The sequence below is a fragment of the Pteronotus mesoamericanus genome, unplaced genomic scaffold (genome assembly GCF_021234165.1).
Source record: "Pteronotus mesoamericanus isolate MK-2021 breed Mesoamerican mustached bat unplaced genomic scaffold, CSHL_Meso_final contig_2, whole genome shotgun sequence".
Lineage (NCBI taxonomy): Eukaryota > Metazoa > Chordata > Mammalia > Chiroptera > Mormoopidae > Pteronotus > Pteronotus mesoamericanus.
Window position 1 is genome coordinate 3,254,188 of NW_026555084.1, and position 27,157 is coordinate 3,281,344.

At 47.2% G+C, this 27,157-nt stretch overlaps 1 protein-coding gene across 2 annotated transcripts in view; it reads right to left on the bottom strand.

Annotated features, from left to right (window-relative positions):
- The window catches only part of TENM2 (teneurin transmembrane protein 2), an 831,811-nt gene that overhangs the window by 96,808 nt on the left and 707,846 nt on the right, over nt 1-27,157 (bottom strand). Inside the window, exons 11-12 of one of the 2 annotated variants that reach the window (XM_054568075.1) lie at nt 22,426-22,626; nt 20,560-20,745 (exon numbers count right to left, since the gene is read on the bottom strand). In XM_054568075.1, the coding sequence (XP_054424050.1) occupies nt 20,560-20,745; nt 22,426-22,626 (387 nt within the window). Of the gene's footprint in view, nt 1-20,532; nt 20,746-22,425; nt 22,627-27,157 lie in introns of both variants that reach the window. The other variant, XM_054568074.1, reaches the window with a different exon arrangement.

A 27,157-nucleotide genomic window follows, 5' to 3' on the forward strand; every position in this document is an offset into this window, starting at 1 on the left:
GAGCCCTTTCAAGGACCATATGAAGTATGAATTATGATGTCAACTGTGGTTGTAAAATCTGAAGCTCAGAGAGGTTAATTAACTTGCCCAGGATCATAATCACTGAAAATGGCAGCCTGAGGGTTTGAACCCAGGCCTGGCCAACTCTGAGCCCACCCACTCTGCTCCCCTCCAGCCAGGTAGGATTCTACAGGGAGGGGTGGCCTCAGAACGCCATACTCCTCACTTTGACTCCTTGCTCTCCAAGCAATCTTCTGATTTTGACCTCATTTCCCATATAGAGCTCCTTTCAGGGAGAGACTACACTGAGAAGGGGGAGTGGGATTTCTTCATTGTGGATTAATGAATGGGTGAGTGTGGGTTCAAGGGAGGCAGTCGGTCTTGAACTTGACCCACTCTGTTAACACAACCAAGATGGAGTTTCTGAAGGTGAGAACCAGACAGTGCCCTGTGATGACCTGCCAGGGGAAGCCACCTCCCCATGTCCTGCCTGAATGGTTTGGTGGTCCCCAGTCAAGAGTGCTGTCCTCAGTCTCCTTGTCCTTGATGAGCCTGGTGTGTGGAAATCAAGGGAGAAAGGACTACTAAGAGAAAACTACTAATCCAAGAGCAAACACTTACTGAGTTATTATATGCTGAATTCTGGGGTAGGACCGTGAGGTGATTCTTTCATTCATTCAGGAAATATTTACTGAGTATCGACCAAATGCTAGGTGCTTTCTAGACACAGGGTCTTACATTCTATTGGGAGAGATCCACAATAAAAAAAAAATAAGTTAATATAGTATGTCAGATGGCGATAATTGCTATAGGGAAAGGAAACAGGGAGGGGGGCTGGGATGGAGCGATGGTGTGGGGGTGCTGTTGTGCGTGGGGTGGTGAGGGAAGTGCTTGCTGACAAGGTGGCCTTTGAGTGGAAAACCTAAAGGAGGGGAGGACGCGAGTCACGCCAATATCTGGGGGACAGCAGTCCAAGCAGAGGACACTGCAGGTACAAAGGCCCTGGGGCAAAGCACCCTTGGGGTGGGGGAGGGAGGGCAGGTTGCTAGCGTGGCTGGAGTGGCGGGTGCAGGGAGGACAGGAGCACAGCGTGATGGGGTAGGGCCAGACCATGCGGGGCCTCGTGGTCCACTGGAAGGTTGTGGGCTTTATTCTAAATGAAGTAAGAACACTGGGGGGTTTTGAGCAGAGCAGTGGCCTGATCTGACTTGAATTTTTAGGGGTGCCTTTGTGCTGGGAGAACAGAAGGGGAGGTTGGCCAGGAGGAAGCCCATGGACAATCTTAGTGAGCCGTGGTGGTGGCTTGGGCATCGTCCCATGCCCTGCTACAATGACTGTGTGGCCCGGCTAATTCCATATGTGTGTAGGGTTCCCTACATGCCCCCTAAATGAAAGACTTTAGGGACACAAATGCAGAGGATGAAATACACTGTCCGTAAAATAGCACTCAGGGAGATGCAAACAAACTGAACTCCTTAGCTGGGGATCGGCAAACAAATGAGGTTGAAGAGGTTGGGTTTTGTGGTGATTCTGCCTGCCTCTCCGAGTTGCTTTACTATTGAAAACAACATCTGGAGGTGAAGGAAACGGTGGCATGGGAGGGGGAGAGCTGGGAACTGCGGGTCCCCCAGGCTCTGTCTTTGATAATGCCCAACAGCTCTAGCAAGCAAACATCCTAACTTTCCAGACTTCAGACTTTCCAGACTTTCTACCAGACTTCAGACCATTCAGTTGCATTCATTCCACCAGCTTCATCCAGTTCTAGGCAATAGGGCCTCCTGAACCACCCAAACTCCCTCCCAGGTAATTACACCTGGACTTTTCATCCCTTTGCATGCTATTTATTCCTATTGGTTGACTTGAACCACCTGAATCGTGGCACTCAACACACTCAAAAACAACCCCTCTCCATCCATCCATCCATCCATCCATCCAACTATCCATCTTCCCTCTATCATCTATCCATTATCTAGCTTTCTATCCATCTGTTTATTTACCTACCTACCTACCTATATTTATTAATCTATCAAGCCTTCCTTACCAACCAATCTCTCCAAATTATCTGTTTTTTTTAAAAAAAATATTGTATTTATTTATTTTTAGAGAGAAGGGAAGGGAGGGAGAAGGAGAGAAATATTGATTGGTTACCTGTCACACCCCCTCAGTTGGGGACCTGGCCCACAATCCAGGCATGTGCCCTGACTGAGAATTGAACCAGGGACCTTTCAGTTTGCAGGAAAACACCCAATCCACAGAGTCACACCAGTCAGCGTACGTCTCTGAAGATCTGTTCTCAAAACACTATGTGTCCAATGACCTCATACAGTAACCATATTTTATCTTGTTTTATGTTACTTCCTGCCTGGTATAGAAACAACAAAAGCAGTTCAATCTGTCTTCTGCTTTTTCACCCTCTTTTCTTTCCTCTGGCTGGCATGGCATCTCCCACCCCTTACACACGAATCCAGCGCCTTCTATCATTCACCCCTTCCCGACCTTGTGACCTAGATCACCCTGAGCCATCAAGAACTTACATTGTTCTTTGAAACGCTATTTGCATATAGAGTTCTAGTCCTTTTCTTCACAACTTTTTGCTGATCAAGGACTTGGGGGAGGCCACTGGTCATTAAAGGGTCTTCATCTACAAATTTAGCAAGTCTTGGTCAGCAGGTGCATTTATATGTGGCGCAGCAGGAGAAGAAGGAAACTTGTTTTCTGAGCGAGTACAGAAGGGGAGTCAGAATCCCCACAGTCTGGCCTGTGCTATGTTAGGTGCTATTCTTCCGTTTTGCATAATGAGTTTGCCCTTAGCAAGGTGAGAGCTTCCTCTTCGAAGTCTCTCATTGACAGAGAAACAAAAACCGCTCCTTTCAAATAAGTTTTAAACATGCAAAACAGCAGTATGTTTCTGCTAAGTCACATTTTAGCTAAATGGATAATTAAATGCTGATTGGGGACTGCTTCTCAGCTGCTAACCTGCAGAGTTCCCCCCCAACCCCGAACAACAGCAGAGCAATCCCCAGGAGGCAGAAAGCATGACTGATTTTTCCAATAAAGCTACAAAAATCGATAATCCTTGTAGACGGAATGCTCACCTCTCTAACCGTCTCTGAGTTTCGTCTCCCTCTGCTATTCCTCCCAAACCAACCTCTGTCTTCACCAGGGCGCCTGTTATGGATTCCAGACCACCAGAATCCAGCCTGAGTTCTGCCCCAGTTCTGCTGAATGTGCCTTTTAGAGAGGCCCCGCAATGCATCTTGATTTAGAGATGATTGGGTTTTATGTGGCTCTGGAAAATGTTGTTTAGCTTTTCCGGAGCTCCAATAAGTTCTGATGTATGGCCGTGCATGCCTGCATGATTAACGGCACAGGCAAGGATGTGGAGCCTTCAGAGGTCACCCCCCATATACTGAATAATACAGCACGAATCCAAAAAATACCCTTGGATAAGAACCCTGGCTCTCCACAAAGGCAATGGCATCGCCTGCTGTCCTTGACATTGCCCGAGACTTGTGGCTTCTCACTGACTATGCTAAGGAGAGTCAACTTCTCATAACAGACATTTCTGAGATAAAATGGGAATCATTTTGTTACTTAGGCTATTTCTCTGTAAAGTATCATAGGTACTAAGGTAAGAAAGAAGGCTTGGTAAACCAGAAGGCTTTTACGCTAGACTCTGACAGGTCCCCCAAGTTCAGGGTAGCCAGGCCGCGGCGTGAAGCAAATTAAGCATCCATGCAAAATATGCTACAATGTGCAATGCTGAGGTTGAAAATTTAAATGCACCAAAAGTCAAGAGATTCGAAATGATGGTTCCCACAGCAACTATAACTCAGTTCTCTGGTGAATATAAAATTAAGTCTATTGCAAAACATGCTGTTCAATTTACGCCTTAATATAGTCACGGCAGAGTTACAGTGGCTGTGAGAATGCTAACTCTGAATTGTTTTGAATAATTAATTTAATGAAAAGTTGGTGGATATGTGAACCCTTGATAGAAAGTCAGCTTAAATTTAGGGAAGCTGGCCAGCGATGTCTGTGCTGAAGAGCAGTGAGTCATTTTCGGAATCTGAGATGACTTAGTGCGTTTTTTGGCCTCCGCGAGGAGCGAGGGGAGGCGCAGGGAAAGCAGGGAACTCCAACGGGGATTGTCCTCCGGCTCCGAAAAAGACCGCTCCTGCAGGTGGTGCCTTTACTACCAGGTGAGGCTGCCTCTGTGGTGCCCGTGCACCTCGATTTCATTGCTGGCCCCCCAAGCAATCCTTCCGCTGCAGCTACCTGGGGTCAAAGCAGGTGAACGGAACAGTGTAATGGTTACACCTGGTCTCTGTCAAGTCAACCTGGATTTAGAACTCGCCTCCCCCGTCCCTGACGGCAAAGGCTTCCACCGACTGCTTAACTGCTCTGAGCCAGGTTTCTCACCTGGGCAATGGCGGCGGCAATCATTTTTACCTCACAAGATTGATATGAGGATTAGATGAGAGAAGGGATGTTAAGAATGTAGCGTGGGGGCTGGCAAATTTCAGGGTCGGAACTTGGTTAGCTGTTTTCATCTGGAAAGGGAATTCAGTCAATTGGTAAATTCAAAAACACATAAAAAGTTCAATTATTTGGCCTTTCTCATTACTTCAGTCCAGACTGATGTGGTATAAGCTTGGGCCCGAAGGCCAGGGGGAATAAAGACAGAAATATGAGTTGCAAACATGTCCTAAACAATAATGTATCTTTAGTAAAGACACTTGAGGCCACTTCTGCTGAAGTTCTAGAAATGTACCAACCTATCATTTCTTCTGCCAGATGAATATTTTTCAGCTTTCTTTGGGTCATTATCTTCTTCCCCAGGGACCTTTCAGACCTTTCTCTCCTGATGCCTCTCCCAATCATGAAATTTTAATGTCACTGATATATTCTTTATCTGTTTATTTATTGAATATGTGTGTGTGTGTTTTACACATAAAATATAAGAATTTTTTTCACCTTCTCAAAGAACCATTTTTCACTTCCTGGGAGGTGATACTGTCCCCATTTCGAATGTCAGCCTTAAGCCAGCACATGCCTTTTTGAAGCCCTCATCCTCCAAAGCTCAGGAGAAACCCTTTGGTTACTTTATTATTCCCTTTTCCTTCTTTGAATCCAGCTCTCGAGTTCTAAAAAGATGGACCATTTTGGCAGCTAAGAAACAGTGTTGTTGACGCTAACTCACGACAGCTTCTCCACTCTCTACGCTCCCAGCTACAACATGGCTGCTGCTTTTCCGTCTCTTAAATATCCTGACAGGGTCATGCCCAGGGAATTGCAAGCTGGCCAGCCCTTAGTGAGCCGTACCCCATGCTCCAAGGCAGGGGATAATTTAGGTTTTTTGGAGAGTATGTCTTGCTACTGGGTGCCACAGGAATCGACTCTTCTAGAGACCATCTTCCTTGGGAGGCACCATAAGGGTGTCAAGAGAAAGAGTGAAGTCACAGCCTGGGAGGAAAACAAATGAAAAGGAAACCCCCCTCAGCGACTCGCATTTCTAGCCTCTAAAGCCATTCCCAGCTGGGCTTTAACTGCTGTCTTTATGTATCGGTCTCAAGCTGTTTCCAGGCCTCCACCTCCTTCCCCTCAAAAGTCTTGGCTTGCGGCTTTTTTATTTTGCTGTGATCGGTATCAGTAACATTTTAATGTCTTCTGAAAGACATGATTTTATAACACGGGCAATCACTTGCTTTCACTGCTCAGAAATATTTTAAAGTTGCATTTTCTAGTGTAACCCAATCTTACTGGTGATGGAAGCAGGAATTTAAATGTCAAGGTAAAGCCGGCTCAGTGTGCTCAGATTGGTGAGGCACAGCTTCAAAGTGGCCTGCTGGTCCCGCCAGATACATAGCTCAACCTGGAATTCCACTTCAGCTTCTTCTGAAGCCTGAGCAGGGCAGAGGGTGGAAACCCCAGCAGCTGAACTCCCTGCTGACCAGGGCGCCTACCCACGGGAACCTCCCTGAGTTTCACTATTTCCCTATAGGTGTCAATTTCACCCAAAGGCCAGTTCTGCTGGGTGGGCCTAAATCTGCTGGCAGGCCTATTGTGTGGGGTCACCTGGGGTGGCATTCCATTCATGGTATAGCAGGACACTGGGGGCCTCACCGGACTAAGGATACAGGCGGCTTCCCCGACGCATTTGAATTCTAGAACGTCATCCTGAGGCTGTTAGAACAAAGGTGTCCTCAACGTGGCAACCCTTTAACTCCCAAGAATACGTGTTTGTGTGTGTGAATAAGAAATACCAATGTGATTTGTTGGCTTGATACCTTGAGAGGCGTGATGAAGGAAGCTGAAGAGAAACCTTGTCTGACCTTTGAAAGCTTCTATTCTGAACAGCTGAGCAGAAAGCAAAGTCAGTTTCTCCCAACGCAGCACAAAAGCCATCTCTTTATATACCTAAGTATATAAAGGGATAGCTCTTGAAATCTCCATATGTTAAAAATATTCAGTATTGATTTTGTCCTGCTGGGATGAGGTAAAACAGCACGATTGATTCTGGCCGCTCAATCCGCTGCACCTCTGACCAGATCGAGCGATTTCTGATGTTTTTCTATGGGATCTTTCAAGTTTTCATCCCTGGAAAAGGCAGTTTCCTTTGACCCTAGAGTTCCCCGATTTGTGGACCCTGATGGGAAGCTGGTGGGGAGGACAGCCTTCGCAGGTCCGAGGCCAGCGAGTCCATTACCTCCCCAACGCACGCCTTTGGATTGGCCAGCCGCTCCTCTGGCCTGCGTGTGCCTCCGGAGCGCACTCGAGGCATGCTCGTACGGGGACAGAGGGAGAGCTGCGGGACACTGTCATGCCGGGCACTGTCCCCAGGGATCAGAGCCTGGTCTGAGGTCATCCGGGAGGAAGAACAAGGCAATCGAGAAAATGCAAGACACGCGTGCTCTGCTCCCCCGGGAAACAGATCAACAGGTTACCCTCCTCTCCTGGAATCTTCTCTCTGTGTCAAGCTTGAAAGCCCAAGGAAATCCCCCCGAGGAGGGCAGGCCAGACAGTGATATGTCCCTCAAGTGAGGGGCCGGGGTCGGGCAGGGGGATTTTGTAGCAAAGCCCTTGCACCCAGAGCGGGAAAAATGATGTCAGAGGCGGAACGCTGACCACTACTGGTCGGTGTGACTTTCTCGGCTGCTCTGCCCAACGCGGCTCAGAGAAGACCCTGTTCCTGGCCCTGCTCAGCACTGCTCTGGCCCTCCCCCCTGCTTTCCCAGCTCTTCCTGTTAACCCCTGTGCCAAAGAGCGGGCACGTATGCCAGCTCCGCAAGGAAGCGAAGCTGAAATTCTACCAGTCTAAGGCAGAGGAAGGGCACAGGGGCCTTTAGCAGCATGGACTACTAGGCACATGTCCAGAATCCAAAAGACACCTATTTGGAATTTCTAGGGGTTGATCGTTTGCAAAAGCAGCATTTCAGAGCATGGCGTGAGACCGATGACCAATGCAGAGATGTGATGTGAAGGGTGTGGATGTACCATGCTGGGCCTGCCAAGAAGTCAGGTGGGTGCACACACATGCATGCACACACAGACGGGCACACACTCACACGCACGACAAGAATTAGTCACTGGCTCACTTGGCCTGTACATATTGCTGAGCTCTGGGGCTTTGCTGTCACCTGGAGCAGATGGAAGGAAGAGAAGCCAAAGAGGGCAGCGGAGCGGGTGGTGATGGGAAGTCCTGCCCATGCTTCCTGGAGGCTGTTTGCCAAATATGTAGGCCATGGGTTTAGACCCATGAGCCAACCTAGCTGTATCGTGTAACATACTTTCTGTCGCTGCTCATTGTGCATCTGGGGGCAGCTGCTACCTGCCTGCTTCACAGGGTTACTGTGAGGTGGAGTGAGGCAACACAAAGTCTTTTGAGCTCCTTGGAGAAACTTCACTGTATAAGTACAAAGCATCACTGTGGTACCATGGTAATGAGACTCCCACTGGCTTAAACCAGTCACCAGGAGAGTTGGGCCATCAAAGAAAAGAAGCCAAAGCTGGCCCAGTCTCAGTCCAGGCACGTGATGTTCCCTAATTCAGCACTAACCCTGCAGTGGAGGCAGGGGTCAGCGGCCACGGATGGGTGCTCCCCTTGGCTCCCCCTCTGGCTTGCCTGTCCCATGCAGTATTCTCACAAAGTTCAAATTGCTTGCTAGCATTGGAAGATTGGGAGATGGTACCTACCAATCCCGATTTCTGGCTGCTGTTGAGAAATGGAAAATCTGGTGAGACTAGGCAACGTGGCAACACTCCGCTGGATGTGGGTCGTGTCTGCCCTTCCAGGGGGGCTCTACCTTCCAGTTTGTGACCCTCTCTACCGTCTTACATCCTGTAGTGCACTCGCGTTGTTCCTGCCTCATTAGCACGGGGGTATCTGAGTCTACGACCCCTCCTGCCCTTCCGCCCCTTCTCGTCGTCAGTAAGGATGCCGAACTGATAGCACCCTCATTACCCGAATATAGGCCAGCAGCCTTAACAGAGGAAAGGCCTGCCCAGCCTCCTCCTGCCACGAGGAACAAGAGGAAAATTCGCTTCCTGCCACTTCCTCCCCTGGCCAGTAATTCCACCCTTAAACCTCAAGGTTTTCTCACTGAGAGATGCCTGAGCAGTAATCCAGCTAAATTAAATTATAAGCATTTGAAGCCAGGTTTTCATAATAAATAAAAATATAGCTATAGCTAAGAGAAGACGAGACTTAATTAATGGGTGTTATTTAACAAGAACAAGTAGCGCCATACATGGAGGATTAAAAGATAAATAAGGATAAGAAGGAAAATAAAAATTTAATGAGTTGCCATCTTCATTTGATTTAACTAAATTTCTTGTGTTGTTGAAAATATTAACAGTTATGAGGGAGTCATTTGTGTGTAGCCACACAGTTTGATACCTGACTGCTTTCTTTTATTTAATTACATTGCGTTACAAATGAACTTAAACTACCATTGAAGTTTAAGGCTTCCTTCCTTACACTGATTGCTTTGGGGAAGCTGTGAGCAAGGAAGAAAGTTGAGAAATCCACCAAAAGTTATTGGCAGAAACACCAGGAAGGGGGTCTTAAGTTAGAAAACAGCAACGTCTCATGAGGGCTAACCAGTGGGGGACGAAAGTCCCTCAGACTGTCACCTGCCCCTCTGCAAGCCTCGTTTCTCTGGCTCCTGCTGCCGAGGGGCTCACCCAGAGGAAGCACGTGCTGCACCCAGCACCCAGTAGGCGCTCCACCAACACTCCCTGGATGAATGAATATAGCTGCCATTGCTCAGCCGAAAGCAGACAGAGAAGGTATGGGCGCTGACAGGCATGCAAGGACAAACGTGTGGCATTCTTGTTTTTGTTTCTAATACCCATATTGTTGCAACAGGCAGGCGGACCCTCGCTGGGCCATTTCTACATCCCTCCCTGCTTTTCTCTCGTCCCCCGTGCTCTCCTTTACTTTGGTCCCATAATCCACCTGTCCCAACAAGTTCCTCCCGAAAGGGTGAATGAGACAGGAGGGGCCCAGGCACCCAGGTTAGCATGTGAGGGTTAGCATCCTGCCCTTCTTTCTGAGGTTTTGGGCCCCCTTCCCTCTATGGTTGTATGCCCCCTCTAATGCCTCCCTAAAGACCCACTCCGGGAAGACACCTTGGGGAAACTACGGTAAAGGCATGAAGGTGTGGCATTAACGATTTTTAAGTGAACATTTACGGAATATCACTGCTGTGTTAAGTGAAGTCCTCACAACAGTTGCACAGAGGTATTACTGTCCCCAATTTACAGATGGAAAAAAATCAGATAATGAAGATACATAACTTGCCAAAGGTCACCCCACTTGCAGTGGAGAGAGGCTGGATTTGAACCCAGGCTTGTGAGATTCCAGAGTTCATGCACTGAATTCCTTTGCTGTACCTTTCCCCACGCCAGCCCTACCCTCCTACCGCACAAAAATGACAATAGCAAAGTATCGACAATGAGTGTCAATAGTTAGCAGAGAGGAAGATGTTACATTCTGCAAACACTGTGTGGGAGATTTTGAGAGCGTGGAGTGGGTGTTGATGTGAATTGTGTTTCAAGCTGTTTAATTCTGGGTAGATGGTTTTCTGCACCAGGCAACTCTATGATATGATAACATTTCCTGTATCAGACCCCCGGAGAGCAGGTCTGTAAGTGAATGGATACAGATCTTTCTTGGCCCCATTAAATGGAAATAAGAAGTTAAATCAGTTCACATTCAAAGTACGGTGAGAAATTGATAGCAACATGCTTAAGGGACCCACCTTGACTGGCCCGCATTTCCTGGATTAACAGGCCGGAGCTGGTTTCTCTTACTGCCTCCAGTATCTCCAGTCGCTCTCCCTATCATGGGAATTGCAATGATCAATGACATTTGGGCTTCCTGGGCTCACACACACATAACGTAAAGAAACAATCTCTCTGCCTGCTGCCAGGGCGCTCTCTGCAAAGCACAGGACAACTAGGAGCTTTGAGTTTCCTGTCCTCGGAGAGAGTGCGGGTGGGACACAGCCACATGACCTGTGCCTGCCAGCCTGCTAACTTGCTGGAATAAAGTCAGGTACCAACGTTCCCTCTCGGCTTCTGAGGCGGTTATTTTATAATCATTGGGGCCCCCACCCCGCGACTATATTTCTAGCCAACTAGCCAGGGCTGCCTGGCCGTTCCTCTTGAAGTTAAATCGTCATCTAAAAAATAAAGCAGAAATGCAATTCACACTTTTCCGAGCCCATGACTCTGCTTACAGCTTTAGACAGATGACCCTTCTGGGCCAAGTTCTAACCAACTTCATTGCTAATTTGACCAGGTGCTGCTGCAGCTACACTTGAAATGTGTGGCCCAGGAGTCTCATCAATTTTAATTTTTTATGAACAGCCGTGATGTGGGGCTTTCTGTCTCTGGAATGCTAGTTAACCCTTCCTTTCTCTGAGGTCTGGCAGGCTGGAGTTTTTGTGATGTATGGTTCGGTCTGCGTGGTGCCAGGTGATGAGAGCAATTGGCCCCAAGGAGCCGAGCCAGGAACGGCCGGAGACCCAGCGTCTAGAGGACGTGGGAGCAGTTCTACCTCCATTCCTCCCGTGCACCGTTGTGGTAAGGGTGGGAGGTCACAGGGTCTCTTATGGGCAGTTGAGCCGGTGGGAATTGGAAGGAACCCCTAACGTAAATGAGGAGGGACGAGGAGGCTTTCACAAAGAGCTGGTGGAGAAGAGGACAGGGGTCCTAAGGGAGTCCAAACTGGGGTTCAGAGACTGGCTGTGTGGGGAGAACAGTGAGCATCCTCCTCCAGCCCTGCGTGTATGCACGGCGTCTGAAGGTGAGGGGAGGGGAGGAGGTGCAAAGGACCCCGTGGGGCCTGTCCTGCGGCCCAGACCTGGGACAAGCCCTGGGAGTGTATGAGGGGAGCTATAGACCGAGAACAAAAGGCTGTTTTCTCCAACACGGGACCAGCTGCTAAAGCGCCCTTGTGTGGGGGAATGTGGCATTCTCTCCTCCACTGTGTACATACGGCAGGCCTTCAGCAGAGGGGGGGCGAGGGTGTTGGCTACCACACGCCTGGCATGGACCCTGAAGTGAATTCTGTAGGCGGCACGCTTTCTGAGGACACCAAGCTTGAGGCATCTGCATAGGCTAAATATGAGCATATAAGGCACCACTGGAAACTTCTAGAAATATTTGGGAGCAGGGAGTGAGCTTTGCAGTTGAGCTGTGGCTCATGTCACCTACTGGCCTCCTTCTGACTAATTTCCCTGATCACATGGAAAAGTATATACAGGGTCCAGCATAAGTAACACCTGCTTGAGTGTGGTTGGTAGGGTAATAATGTGGGTATAACAATTTTTAGTTTTAATTTGACCATTTCACCTAAACTGTCACATGGTGTGTTTGAGTGTGATACTGTTATGTTACAGAATTACATGTTTATGATTTTGTAATAAAAGATTTTGTAGCCCTGGCTGGTGTGGCTCAGTGGATGGAGCGCTGGCCTGCGAACCAAAGAGTCGCTGGTTCGATTCCCAGTCAGGGCACATGCCTGGGTGGCGGGCCAGGACCCCAGTAGGGGGTGCTTGAGAGGCAACCACACATTGATGTTTCTCTTCCTCTCTTTCTCTCTCCCTTCTCCCTCTCTAAAAATAAATAAATAACTAAATAAAAGAGTTACAAGCTCTAATTCTATTAAAAAAAGATTTTGAAATAAAAAGGGGGTGTTATTTGTGCCAGACCCTGTATACCTCTGCTGAATTAACCACTTCATTTGACACTTGTTGACCAAGGGGAGTCAAGCACATCTTCAGTGATCTGGGACCAGAAAGAGAGTAATGCCACCACAAACCATGGAATGAGGTCGCCTGTGGAGAGCTCCGTGGCAAAAGCTGCCACAAAGGGCTCAGCAGGCTCCTCAAGGAGCTTAATAATAATCATAAAGCCCACTGGCTGGTAGCTTTTAATTACTTTGCAGATGTTGCTTCTACCATTGAGGACCAAAAAGGGCTCCCCCTTAGTGATTACGATGAAAATATGTTTTTAAAAACAAACACTTTATTTAAAACTAGGGATATTTTTTTAATTAGAAGAAAGATTAACTCAATGCATTTTCTCTTGTAATTTAATCCATTCTAATTATCCTGAGAATGTCGATGATGAAATACTTAGCTTTCTCCTAGCTGCTATTTGGTGAGGTTTCCTTCTTCCCCATGGAGGGGAAGCTTAGAGACGGTCAACGGTTTGGTGAACTGCTGTGGGTCTGATGCTGCTGCTGCACAGAAATACGTGGCCAAAGGAACGAGAGGAGAGCAACAAACCCCGACTTTGACCGGTGGGTTCTCACAGTGAGGACACCCTATTTTCCAAAGACCATCAAAGCAAGCCTCTTAAAAAGAGCCTGTGAAATAGGGTGCTATAAAATACATGGCTTGGTCTGAGATTGAACGCCGTTAGGCAGGCAACTTGGGAGGAAAGGCAAAATCTGTTTCTTAACATGAACATCTGGGATTCTCTGTGTGGCTCCTGATAACCCAGGAGATGAGCCAAGGAATTGCGAAGACTCCCCAGATGTTACCCACGGGTCTTGCTCCAAGGAGTCAGCAATTGCAGTATGGGGGAATGAGGGTAATTGTGAGGTTTAGTGGGCTGAACAGGGACAATCAACGAGAGTTGGGTCTCCAAAGAGCATGTGTGCTGCTAAGCAGAGTCTCTTGGGTTATTCCTTGTGCACAGCACCACTGCAAATGTAATTTTGGCACCCGGATCCCTGAGGAATGAGGTGGGGGGAGAAAAGGAGAGAGCAGGACCAGGTGTTCGAAGAGACCCCGGCCTGGCAGCATCCTCAAAAGTGAGAGACGCCAGGTTCCTTCTCAAAGGAGAACAGTATCCTTTTTACTTCTCAAGAACACATCTGTGGTCCTTACTTTGTGAAACACTGGCTTAAAAAATTTGAAATTTTATCCTATTCAATAATAACAGAATTCTCAGACTACTAGGTCCAAAAAAAAGTTTTAAAAACTGTACTTTTCATAAATATCAGCCCCCAGAATTCAAAACAAGCCTTCAGAGGCCTCTTGGCTCCCCCAGAGCATGTCCAAGAGGACTATTTAGAGAAATTTTGGTTGAAAGTAGAAAACTCTGATTTCATAATAAGCCTCTATTAACATAAGGATATTCAGCTATTTGATTTGATGTACAATTGGGGTGCTTGGTAAAATAAGCAGGTTTGATTCCAGGTGAGGGAGGCAGATTATGTTTCCCCGTAAGAACTTGTGTAGGAAATGAAAAATGGGCAAGTATTATTTTTGACATGCTGCAGACTGCCTGATGGATCAGAAGCAGCTACAGGAGAGGGAGCTAAAGGTAGCAGAACTGTCTTCATGAGAAGTTTCCTTTGATCGCCCTCCCTTGCCCTTTCATTTCTATAGTGGTACTAGACAATGACGGCGATGATGCGGGTGATGAGGATCATGATGCTGATGATGATACGAGCTCACATTTATTTGGCTCTTACTGTATGCGAGGCTCTGTGCCAAGGACTCGACATATACCCCATGAGCCAGGTACTTTTAGCATTCCCATTTTACAGACAAAGACACTGAGGCACACAGACATTAGGAAACCAGCTAGGATTTGATCTCTAGAAGACTGACACAGAAGCCTCTGTCTAAAGCACATCGTTATCACGCTGGTATCGTCCTGAGCCCAGGAGAAGTGGACACAGACTGATCAACTCCTGCTTTAACACCATCTCCTTCTATTAAGTCCACAACACCTTACCAGCTGAGCCTGCACTCAGCCGAATCTACCCCTTTAGTGTAAAGTGCATGTGATAGGGTCTGGCTAGAAACTCTCCCTGCCCCTCTCAGAAGAAAGGCTGGCGCGTGCTAGAACAGCCTGGCCATGATTTAGCAATAAAATTCTGGACATGGAACATGTTAGAGATCATCTCATCCACGTGTGTTCTAACTTCGGTCAGTTGCGTATTGCATCTATAATATTTGCAATATCCGTATTTTTACTTACTTAATATTTTTCTTTACATTTACTCAGGCCTAACATCACTCCCTACTTGTGCCACACCCCCAGCAGCACCCCCAGTATAATCATACTCACACATGAGTGTGAGGAACCAGTTACAGCTTTTCTTAATATTTATTTTTAAAAGCCCTACATCAGTATTCAGTCACATATACTGGTACATTCACAAAAAGCATCTCATGTTTGTAGACCACACTCAGGAAGACAATTATGTTTCCAACCCCCTCATGGGCCCCAGAGGCCAGGAAGGTCTGGTCACTTCCCCAAGGGCAGCCAGAATGTTTGTGGCAGAGTGAAGCCTAGAACACAGGTATCCTCCTCCTCCATGAACCTATTCTTCATGACACCACAATGACCAAAGAGCAAGTGATGAGAAAATGCCCACTGAGCGTGTCTGAGGGAGCTCAGGTCTCTAGGGCCTGCTGGGCTTTCCTTTCCCTGACATGTCAAGTGTTGAGTGCATGTTGTGGGATCTAGAGCCATGGACTTGGAAGTGATGGCTTGCTGTACCCACTAGGACAATGCATCCCATCTTTTCAACAGCTCTTACTTTTACAGGTGTTCCTTTCTTTTGAGTCTGGAGTCTTCCTCACGCTAACTCTGTCCCATGGATTTTATGTTTTTAGTTCTTTGTCGTGGCAAAGTCAGTAACATCTCCTATCAAGCTTTCTACTCTTCGGCTCTGTCACTGGGGGCTCCAAGGTAGTGGGTGCATCCACGGGATCCTCTGAAACATTCAGGGGGTGGTACAACGAATGCGCCAAGTCATTGTCATCCCACAGGACTCAGCCACTGGATCTTCCTTCCCTATGTTCTTTTATGGGAGCTCATTGCATGTGGAGGTGTTACAAAATCACACAGGAAACATTACAGAAATGTTCCCATTTAGACTCCAGGATGGCTGAGCCCTAAAGTTGGGGCAAGTTTTGTGTCTATCTAGTTAGCCTATGTTCCAGTTGATGCTGAACGTCCCTTTTCCACATCCACGCCAAGAAAGTAAATACTTTCAGTGATGAGAATCTTACTACTTGAGAGGCAGGGTTCCCCCCCCCGCCCCTTTCACTGCCTTTTACTTTTTTGCAGTAAGGTGAAAATGTGTTCCTGTAACTTCTACCTCTTGGTCCTGTTCTGGGTTGCGTAGGGCACCTGTACAGACCGCCTGACCCAGATTCAAAGAGAACTTCTGGGTACATGACGATCATCAACCTTCCATATGAAGGCTTCCATTTGGCCAAACTGTAGGGGGTGGTAAGCAACAGTGGAACATCTTTTGTACTTTGCTAAGAGTTTGTCCATAATTTTTAACATGAAAGTCCCTCCCGTTAGGTTTTCACTTCACAGAAGAGAAAGCTCCTGGGACAGGCTCCCAGTAAGAAGAGCGCCAAAGGAAGGGGTCTAATGAACCAATCGGAGAGTTAGCTGCATCCCTGGATCGAGTGGTAAGGACGGCTCCACAGTGGCTAATTTCATCTCCACTTGATCTCACTGTAGAGTCGTGAAAGCTCAAACATTCAAGGATAATCGCTACAAGAAAAAAGTTTCTGTAGCATGGAATGAAGGGGGAATGAGAGGCAGGAGCAGCTGCATTCATTCTGAAGTAGGTTAATTTTGACAGCTGCCTTCTTCCCAGCGTCCCCTGTGGTTCTGAAGCTCTCTCCCTCTCGGACTGTGACCTGTCTACTTTTGATGACAATCACTTAATCAGCATGTCAAGTTGTCGCACGGCTGGTTTTACCTTGGGTAAAGATTCGTTTTCCTTATTAACATCACAAGAACATATTCCTTTCCCCCGGCCAATTAAAGGGGAAAAATAGAAGGGCCCCAGTGTGTCAGAGGAAAAAGAAAACTTTTCTGACTTGTGGCACATGGGCAGGTCACCCAGCCCCGCATGGTCCTAGGAACAGAGTCCTCCTGATTCTGAGAAACAACTGGAGGTCACGACCACACAGATGAAATAAGTTGGAACAACCATGACAGATGTTGCTCCCCACCCAGAAGTCCAACAGTTCACACAGGGTCAGTGCCTGGTGTTGGCGGACTTATTCAAAGGATGTGTTAGGTTGTATTATTCAGAATGGATGTCTGGAGAGTCCACAGGAAGGAGATAATAGCAACAATCCTCAATTAGCATTTAGCTTCCCTCCTGGCATTTGCCGGCAACGTGAATGGTAGCTTCTCCCTGTAATTGCCCAGCTATTCTGCTCACAAAACACACTAACATCTACTCTATTTCCTTATAATATAAGAGACACTTATCTGAGTTTACTATAGTTGGTAGTGATTTTTCACCTGTTCTGTGGTTCCTTTATGCCCTGGTGTTATAGCCTTGGATGGCCTTCTGAAGTTAATCAGGGCTGGTGGTGGTGGTGGCAGATTATAGGAAAAAACAACCCTATTGAGAATCATGTTTAAAGAACAAAACTATTCTAACCAACAATGTGCCTTCTGATTTATTCATGAGAAAATGCAGCCCATCCAAATAATGCTGATACAATATATTACAAAGCTATACATGAATCGTGCTTGATTTGGATTCAGAGCGTATTTCTTATCTATGCAATTCTGTAAATTTTAGCCATACCTTGTACTTAACTTGTTAGAAAGAGGTACTATAAGAATCATGGCTTGGTAGAATCCAGGCTACCAATAAGTTAACCCTAATAGTCAACCTTGAAATGGTATACCTTATATTTACATTTTTAGCCATATATACTAAATTTTCAAATATAAAATATATAATTTGGCTGAAAAGGCCAAAAGTGCATTTGGGTACTCTCCCAAATTCCAGAAGTGCATCCTGGTGACTCTTCCCAATTGTTTTAGAAGTCTGTGTTTTATCCTCACCCCTCACCGCACCCCCTCCCCCACGTCTGTCATCTTGTTTCCTTCAGCAAAATAAATGTGATCCACAAGTGCTGATATGAATTATTCAGTTGACTATTTGCGATGACCCTACTCAAACTGCCTCCCATGACCTTCTGAAAACAGGCCACAGACAACCCAAGAACCCCAACACTAGCCGCCAACGCTCGGCCTTACCCCAAATCCCATAATACGTTGTTTGCGGACTAGGTGCCATTTCATTCTTATTTATTTTCTATTTTCAAAATACAGCATTTGAGGCTCTGCTTGGAAAGGATCAAAGAGCCTCTCTTGCCTGTCTGACTGTCAGTATCCCTGAGGAGGAGGCTGACTCTGGGCTTGTAAATTGTGGCATTTACTTAAAATGAATTGACAGGAGTGTCTGCTCAAAATAAAAGATGAAGTCTCCATGAAACAGCTCTGGAGCCAGAGGTGGAGAAGCAAGCTATTATGCACGTACGGACATCTCTAGATTCTGCATTGCAAACCTCACCAACACATGTCTGTTGCTTTCTTTCTTTTTTTTTTTTAAGCAAACCTCAGGAAACATAACGATGGGGAGACAGCATCTATCCTACCAATGAAACCAGGGGGCTCTAATTTCTCACAAGAAAAGACATTGGTGATAAAGATCTTTATAAGTCACGCAGCACAAAGTCATGAGAGAGTGTTGTTCTGAACAGGAGACTTGCCCGGATCACTGCTCTCCTTATTTTGGGAGCTTGACTTGGCAGATAGATGTGCATCTTCTCTGTGTCTCCCAAGAACTCGTAACTTAGTGCACAGAGATATGAAACTTGAACCAGACACTTCAAGTAGCAGAAACACCTCCGATTCATCTCACCCAAAGGGCTCGCTAGAGGGAAACACGTCCTCTGTTCTCCTGCTGGCTATTTTCTCATCCTTTTCTACTGAGACTCAAGTTGTTGTCTTCCCATCTCATTCCCAAAGGCCCCAGAAACACTTTAGCTCAACTGTAGTTTTCTCTCCATTCCACGTGATGATGCGCAAAGTGTCTCCCTTCCTCTTGGCCCCTAACGCCATTCGAGGTCCAGCTGGGCCCTTCTCCTAATGCCAATGCTGACCCATTTTCTCCCTTTTCTCCATCAAGAATTGTGCAACTCTCTAACTCGGGGCTGGCCATTTTTTTCCCCCTGTAAATGGCCAGACCACAATGGCTTTGTGGACCATGAGGTCTCCCGATTATTCAACGCCCTGACACGAAGTGGAAGCCTATGGTACATCGGCAGATGGGTGTGGCTCTCTGCTAATGATGATTATTTATGGACACTGACATCTGAAGTCTATACAATTGTCAAATGCAAGGAGATATTTAAAATTTTTTTCCACCTCTTAATAAATGCAAAAACTATTCTTAGCTCCTAAGCCACAGAACAACAGGCAGCAGGCCAGATTTGGCCCCGGAGCCCGAGGTTTTCCAAACTCCACTCTGATCCATCTGGGCTGCCCTCCTGTGAGCTATTCCCAGGCTAGGGATGGGCGGTAGGGAGGAGACAGCCAGCAGGCATCGCTGCGGGGCACTAAGCCCTCAGCAGATGTGGGAAGGGGAGAGCCAAGGGGACGTGGAGCTGGATTGCGTGGAGAGAGGGCAAGCAGCATTTTCTACTTAAAGGTTATTGGCAGGCAAGAGCTCTTTTGTGGGGTGAGACTGGAGGCAATGGAGGTGTGGGGAAGGGGGAAGTGCTTAAATCACAGTGGGCATGCAAAAACACATCAAGAGAAACGTCCCTGCCAGTGGCAGCTATTAGTGAGAATTTTAAACTGTCTTGGTAGTGGGCTGTGTGCATCCCTCCCTTGAAATTCTTCTGAATTCTCCCCCAGACTCTGCAGGGAACTGGAGATGAAAGTGGCTGCAGGGGGAGCAGGATCTGGAGCATCATTGAGAGATTGCAAAAACAATTCACTGCCAACCGGCTGTCCCGGCAGGGTCCCAGTGCTACGGTTGCGGCCCGGATTGGCATGCTGCCCCTTGGATGTCCAATTAGATGGAACCGGGGGGAGTCTAGTGCAGAGTGCACTTTATCTCTGCATAAGCGCCCAAATGAACAGCATGGGAAACTGAGTCTGATCTCCCGAGTCCGTCCTGGGTAAGCTCCTCCGCGCCCTCCCTCTCCCGTCTCCCATTCCGGGTGGCTGGTCTGTGACTAGCGTTTTGGGGCTAGGACAGAGGGGAGGGCCCCCAACTTGACGGCTAGCCGGGGGCACGTCAGTGGTTTGCAGGCATCTCTGAGTGTTTCATGCAAGCACGTGAATTAGCCAGCTTGGCATGAAATGAATCCCAGACCTGCCTTAGTTAAACAGCAAATCTGAGAACCGGAGGTAAAGTGGAGGTCATCTCAACTCTCTGAGAGATGTGGCTTCCATCGCCTCAATTAAAGGGAAAATTGGGACATTCAATCCAGTATTGTCTCATCCCAAACCACAATAATGACAATATACAAACAAACAACAGCAAAAAAAAACCTGAACAAACTTGGGAGCTATTGCTTTTCAACAAAGAAAGGGCCCTTTAAAAAACATTCTCAGTCAAGAAGCTTATAGAGCCGTGGCTGCGTGAGAATGAAATGGGACCAGAGGAGGGGACATCCGATGACGGTGGCGGAGATGGGGAGGGCCAGGAGCCCACACAGGAAGCCTTGTCTTGCGACCGCAAGAGGATGCTCAAACCTATTACAGTGGTACTTGGCTTTGCAGGAAACCTGGGGGTCCTGCCGGCATCCAGCCTTGTCTAAAATAAGTGAGTTTCACTGTTGCCAGCAAGCAGGGACCCAGTGACCCAGCGAGCAGGGAGGACCCTGAAAAAGGGGCGACCTGCAGACCACAGCCCTTCGGGAGCTTGAGTCCTCCAGGCTCTGACCATTTCCCATGCATGTACATTTCTCCCTCCCTAAGATCAGTAATTTGGACGGATTTTCTTATTCGGTCCCTTCCCTCCCAATCTGGAATTCTGGAAAGAAGGGAAAGACTTTTCCAATGGGGGACCTTGCTTTTCCCTTCGTCATCCCCTGGGAGGTTGGAGAGGCAGCAAGAATGTTGGAGGGCACATGTGTCCCTGAAGGAACAGCCAGTTGCAATGCACGACCATCACTATCGATCTACGATTTATGAAAATAAAGCAATATGTGCCTGTTTCGGTGCCTGCCGTTTGCCTACCAATGGTGCAGTGTTCACCATTCCAGCCCTCTCGGCATTCACATTTGCCATCTTTACAGGTCCCGTGCTCAATGCAGCGGGGGTGGCACACGCGCTGGTCGCAAGCTGCGCCTGTCCAGCCCTCTTCACAGCGGCAGACTCCCCCGATGCAGACGCCGTGAGTGCCACAGTCTACTGAGCACACTTCTGGAAGAAAAACAATGATTACAGCTCAATACCGCAGCTGGCGAAACCCTCCGCTGGAGGCCAGGCCTCGCACGCGGCCCGGGTCCCGAGGGTGGGCCCCAAGGCCCAGCACTATGTCATCTTGGGAGCCCTCTCTCCCCACAGGCTGGGGACTAATTCACTGCTACGTCTTTTCTGGAGCTGGGGTTCTTTGGACCCGTAGCATCACTGTCACCTGGGAACTTGTCAGAAATGCCAATTCTTGTGCCTCGGCTGGAGCTCTGGAGCCAGCAACTCTGGGAGCGGGGCTCAGAAGTTTGTTGTGACAAGTCGTCCAGGTGGCTTTGATGTGCACTGGAGTGCGAGGAGCGCTGTTTTAGAGACTGAGGCCGCCATGGCGGCGGCAGCTCAGACAGGGGCTACCCTGTCTGGCAAAGTCCCCTGGGAGGTGCCCCGGTGAAAAGACACCTGTGAAGCCTAACTCCCCAGCCAGCTGGGGTGTCCCCTGCCCTTTGAGAGACTGGACTGGCCAAAGGCCAGCTGGGGACCCCACAGCTCCAACCCCATGATGGCGACAGACCAGCACCCTGGTGGCAATGATGACCGCTGGGACTGTGCTGTATTTACACAGCCTCTTTCTCAAAGGAGCTCAAAGTCTTTTGTGGCTGGGGAGGAGACAGACAGACAGATATGCACTCTCTGGCGTTCCAGACCTCTCACGCGAGGACAAGCACATGCCGGACATTCATCCTTACGACAGACCACTGAGCATGGCTCTCCAGGCCTGGGGTGGGGGCGACCAGAGCAGGAGGGAGGGCCAGTGACTCAGTCAAAGTCACACAGCACATCATGAGCACAGTGGGGCCCTGGTCTAGGGCTCACCTCCCCCCAGTTCTCTGCAGATTTCAGCCTGGACCACCAGCCTCAGAGTTGAAGCCAGAGTCAAGTGGCTTCCAGAACAGCCCATTTTAATTGACTCTTCTTTTTTTTCCTTTTTGCACTGACATACTCATTTCTTTCCCACTGTAGGCAAAGCCTCACCTATAGTCCCTTCCTGAGGGCCGTGGCAATCTGACAGCTGTCCCGCTGCCCAGAGGAAGGGTGGAATGACGGTCCCCTGCTTGATAGGCACCTGTCAGCGCGAGAGGAACCGTTCTCGGCAAGGCCGGGGCTGCCTTGAACTGCTGAACCATTCCCTGCTGAGGTCGCTTGGGAAGTAAGCCACACGCTCTTAATTTTAGGAAAATAAAGTGTACAGCACAACTTCATTATTTGCCTGTCACTGGAGGACTGCGGGGCTTTGTAACAGGTTCACACGCACCTCGAGGGAGCCCCTTTTCTGTTTTATGGGATGTTTCATTCAGCTTGCCTGGGCCTGAATTGTTCTGTTTTATTTTCTGGTGCCTTTGGGGAGCACACATGGGAAAATCCGTAATGCAAATGGAAGCGTCCCTCCCAGGCCCCTCATCCATTTGCAGCGACGGCCCCCATGGGGCACGAGAACCTATGCAGGGGTCTGCTGTTTCTCAAGGACCACAGGCTTCCTGATGGAGGACAAGAGAGTGAGGAGTCCAGAGTCCAACGGACCACAGGCCCTATGTCCCCAGCTGAGGGTGAAGAGTAGGTGCCAATGCACCGAGGCTCGCGGAGGACACAGGGCACGAGTGTTGGGGAAAGTGAGAAGGAAACCTCTCGGCTTACCCACGGAGCAGTCGGGACCCATCCAGTTGGGGTCGCAGCTGCAGAGGCCCGTGTCGGGGAGGTAAGTGCCGTGCCCGCTGCACTGGTCCGGGCACTGGACCCTCGCCAGCTCACAGTTCAGACCGCCCCAGCCAGGGCTGCAAAGGCATTCTCCATTTACACAGACCCCGTGGCTGGAGCAGGTGGGATCCAGGCAATCAACTGAAAAAGACGAAGAGGAAAATAGGGTCACGCATGGGGGACGGCCCACCAGATGCCAGAAAATAGCTGAATGGACCGGAGAGGTCCACCACATCCTATCCCTTCGCCAGCAGATGCAGCAGCCAGATAAGACTGACGTGGTCCCCTTCAAGAATTCAAGGCTTGTTATTTGTCAAAACACCAAATCTCAAACTTGAAGAGAATGTAAGAGAAAAAAGGGAATTTCTCAAGCAGAAACGGGAGGTGTCAGATAGAGAAGTTTGCCATTCAACCTTCAGAACCTTGCATTTGTAAACACCAGTGCCTTAACTGAACCACATCAGAGCTTCTCAGCATGGACCATGGATGCTGGTGCTCTGTGTCTGTGTGGTATCGTCCAGCCTGATTACCCCTCATTATCGGAGAGAAAAGTAGGGAGGCTCATTCTAACTTCACTCATTCTTAACTTTAGGAGGTCACAAAAAACTGAAAAGAAAACCAAGAAAATTCAGAAATGATTGACTTTCTTAATTGCTTCACTTAGGCTAAGCCTAAAATGAGGTTTCATTGTCTGAGTACACGCCTACAGAAGGAGTTAGTACAGTAAATGTGTAGAAGAGGGGAGGTTGGGTGTGGAAATAATCCAGTGGGGGTAACCTTCCTACAGAGAATCACGAGGGGACTGGAGGGGTGAATCTCTGTGGCTGGGCACCGACCTTCCATGGACAGTCAATTGGGCTACTTAATGGTCAGGTTCTGGGCGCTGTTGCTCTTGCCAATTTCACGGTCTGATTATTTGCCCATATCAATGATCAGAGTAGATATCTAGGCAGTGGGCAACTTGAAGATTGTTATTCTGAAATCAACTCAAAGTGAGAAGAATGAGCCACAAGGCCAGTTCTGGAGGTCAGGACTTCTTGCATGAGAATGTGACCCTACACTTTAGATATCCATCCAGCCAAGGGTGGATTAACAGGGCTTTTTATAGAACCAGCTTTGTTATACTCCTAGGAGTCTGGAGAAGAGAGCTCTGCACACCATAAAGTTTGAATGGCAAATGGTGGCCCGATGTTACCTTGTAGATGAGAAAAATGGGGAGGTCTCATCATTTTATTGGACTAAGATGTTCATTGCCTCTATTTTAACAGTTTAGAAATCAGCCCCGTTGGCCTAGATAAAAGTATTTGCTTCTGCCATCACCTGGGGGCACGGCCAGCCTGAGACCTCTTCCAGTTTTTCTCTCGATGTGTTTTGGACCGCACGGAGAGTGTAGTGCACTCCCTCCTGTGTGTGTGTGCCATCGTGTGGTTCTCAGAGCAGGTTTTCATTTAGCTCCCTGTCCAAGGCCAAGATTAAAACCTGCGAGATTTTTGGCCTGTAAATAGTTCATCATGGCATTGAGGTGGTCATGCCTTGGGGTCTCAGCTTTTTGTAGGACAGTGTTCTTTTTCTTATTCCCTTTCTTATGGTATATACTATAATGGTACTTTTTACAACTGATACATTGGCTATGACTATGACATTATTTAGATTATCCATGCTACAAACGAACTCATCCTGGGGGACATCAGGCTCAAGGAATTTGGATTGATTAAAATCATAATATTCCATGAAGTTTCCACAGAGCACACCTCCCTTAAGGCAAAAACAAGAATTGTCAGTGTTAAGAGATGTTTCTCAGGATTCCATTACGATATCTTCAGGAAGATAGTATGAAAATAAGTTCAAAACGATTTGAGCCATGGGGAAATAGAAGCTACCATTTTTTTTTAAAAAGTCAGGTATATATTCTCAGAAAGGTGAATTTGAGAGATTTATTATTAGTTGAAATTGTTATGATAATAGTACTTGCTCTGGTTATAGTCACTTTAATGTTGACTTCATTGTCTTGGTCCTGATGATATGAAGCCTTTCTGATACTTTGAATGTGCTCCATTCAGGATGGGAGAGCACATCTCTATGTAAATGAGTGAAAGATTCAACCTGGTAGGAGTCGTTTACAAAGAAGCTGTGTAATGTCTTTGATGTCTCATGCCTACCACATGTTAAGGGAATATAGTAGGTGTTCAATGCACAATTACTGTGAGAATGAATGACAGACACTGCTATAAGAATTTGTCATTAATGGGACACATTTCCAGTGTGAAGGACTGACAAGAAAAATGGTGTTGATGACTTCTTGCTTTGGGGAAGAATGATGTGCATTTTGGGATCTGCAAAATATGAACTAATTCATTCAGAGTCAATCTTTTCCATGTCCTTCTAATAAAAGAAAATCCCTGACTTCTGGTTTTTATTCTGTCCCCATTTCTAACACAGCAGAATCTAAATATACACAAAAATATCTCATGTGTTATGTGCTTCTGAAATTACCCTTCATTTATAATTACCCATTTAAAAGGTTTGGTGAGGTGTCAACAGCTAGGTGCTGTCAAAAGACTCAAAAACTATATTATAATCTTTTTCTTAAAAGGATGAAATCAAAAGTAATATACCCCCCAAAATATAAACTGGCATTTTTCTTCCAGATAAATGATCTCATTCTTCTTTATTCTGAATTACAGCATGAAGGAAGGAGGAAAATCCACTGCGATTTATTAGCCCAGGACTGGGATGTCACTGAAAGAACCATTTATTTTATCTAGAAATAGGAGCTGCCTCTTTCCCTGGCCAGTGATACAGTCAATATGCCTTTGTGTGATACAATTACAGCAGCCAATGGAATAAGTTCAGACTATAAGGGGAGCAGTTTCACTGTGAATTTTAAATTTGGTTCCAATTTCATGAGATGGTCTTATGGCCCCGTCCTTAGAGTCTTTAGCAGGCAGGAGGGACGATGACATTGGACGAGGCTTTATAAATAGAAACAGTGTTATATTTAAAAGGGGGACAGTGGCCTTTACCAGGTAAGTACCATGTGCCTTTCGACACCAGCCCCCCGGCAGCTGAGATCATTAGAACTCATTTAGTCTCAGGCCCTCGAAAGGTTTGACAAAAAACGGGTTGTGAATGCAATTTCCATCCCTAAGGATAAAAAAGGAGGTCAAGGAGTTTTACAAACAACAGGTACTATAAACCCCTGAAGAACCGTGAATTACATTTATGAAGTTAAATGTCACTGAAAAATGACTCAGCCGTGAAGCTGACATGAAAACATGGCCGACTTAAACGAATGTGTCAATTCCTCTCCCGTCACCTCCCCATCCCCCGGACACTGTAGAATGGAGCCTCACAAATGCGTCCTTTCATTTTCTCGAGCAAATTTGTTAATAGCAAAACAATGTTTATGCAGCAAAAATGGAGGATGGCAACTATTGATTTCATTGCCACGGCCATTTTCAGGTAAATTGTTTGAACGTTATGACTATGATGAATATCAGAAATAAAAAAAAGCCAAGTGGAAGAAAAAGTGCTGATCCAGACTTTCTGATTCCATTTCCTATTTTGAAAACGGCAGATGAATCACTGGGTTCATTCTTTTTGGGGAGCAGAAATCAATAGATGGGATTTCATCCTTTCATAATGATCTGCGTGGCTTCCTTGTTTTGTTGGATGGTTAATTCATTCTGAACATTTAAGTAAGACTTTTGGGAGAGTGGAAAAGCTGAGAAACCACTTGAAATTCCACCCATACAGATAGACACAGTCTTTACTGGAGGGAAAAAATTCTAAGATGGGCGTTGTCCTTGCTCTAGCACTTTCCTCTCGCCCAACGATGTATGCAAAAGGTCGTTTTAACCTTTCTTGTCACGTGATTGGCCTCTGCCCTGTTTTCGGTGAGGGAGGCTTTGCCTCCTGCAATCCATTTATCTTTAAGAACTTTAACCTTTCAAGCAGGGTTATTAAATCAGTACTTCCTCCATCCCAACTCCCAATTTGGTTTTATGATGCAGACAGAGGGAGTCTACCTTTCATAATAGAGGAAAAAATATCTATAGAGTTGAACAAGTGGAGATCGGGGGGTCAGACTTCTGGGTCCCATTAAGGGCATTATCACTGACATATTAGAAAATCTTAGAGGAACAATGTCATGGAACGTGACTCTGTAGTGATAGATCTAAAAACGATAAAAGAGGAGATTTCACACAAAGGGAGCTTTTGTGTGTGTCTCTTAGGATAAGTCACCGTCATTACTTTGTGGTGAGGGTTATTTCATATGGAACCCCAGAGATTCATACATTAATGGGGTGGGACCATGGATTCACTTGCACCTGAGAACTTCATAGCACCTGAGGTCCCTCCTCACTGCCTTGGCAATCAGAAGCTGAGCAAGGACACGGCCATAGGGGGTCCAATAGGCTCTTTTCTGTGGGGACATCCTGGCTGGTCACCTCAAGCTGTTTCATATGAAGTAGGCAGTGGGTTCACTTTGGGGGAGCTGACACTTCTTTTTCCACTGGGAACATGGGAGGGGAAAAGGTTCTTTGAGATGCTTCACCAGGTGATGGACTTAGAGAACATGCACCTGGCTGGAAGACAACCACTGAACCAACCGAAAGGTGGAAGAGCAGGTAAGGGGCTGAGAGGACCTAGGTTCTTTCCTTCCCGGCCA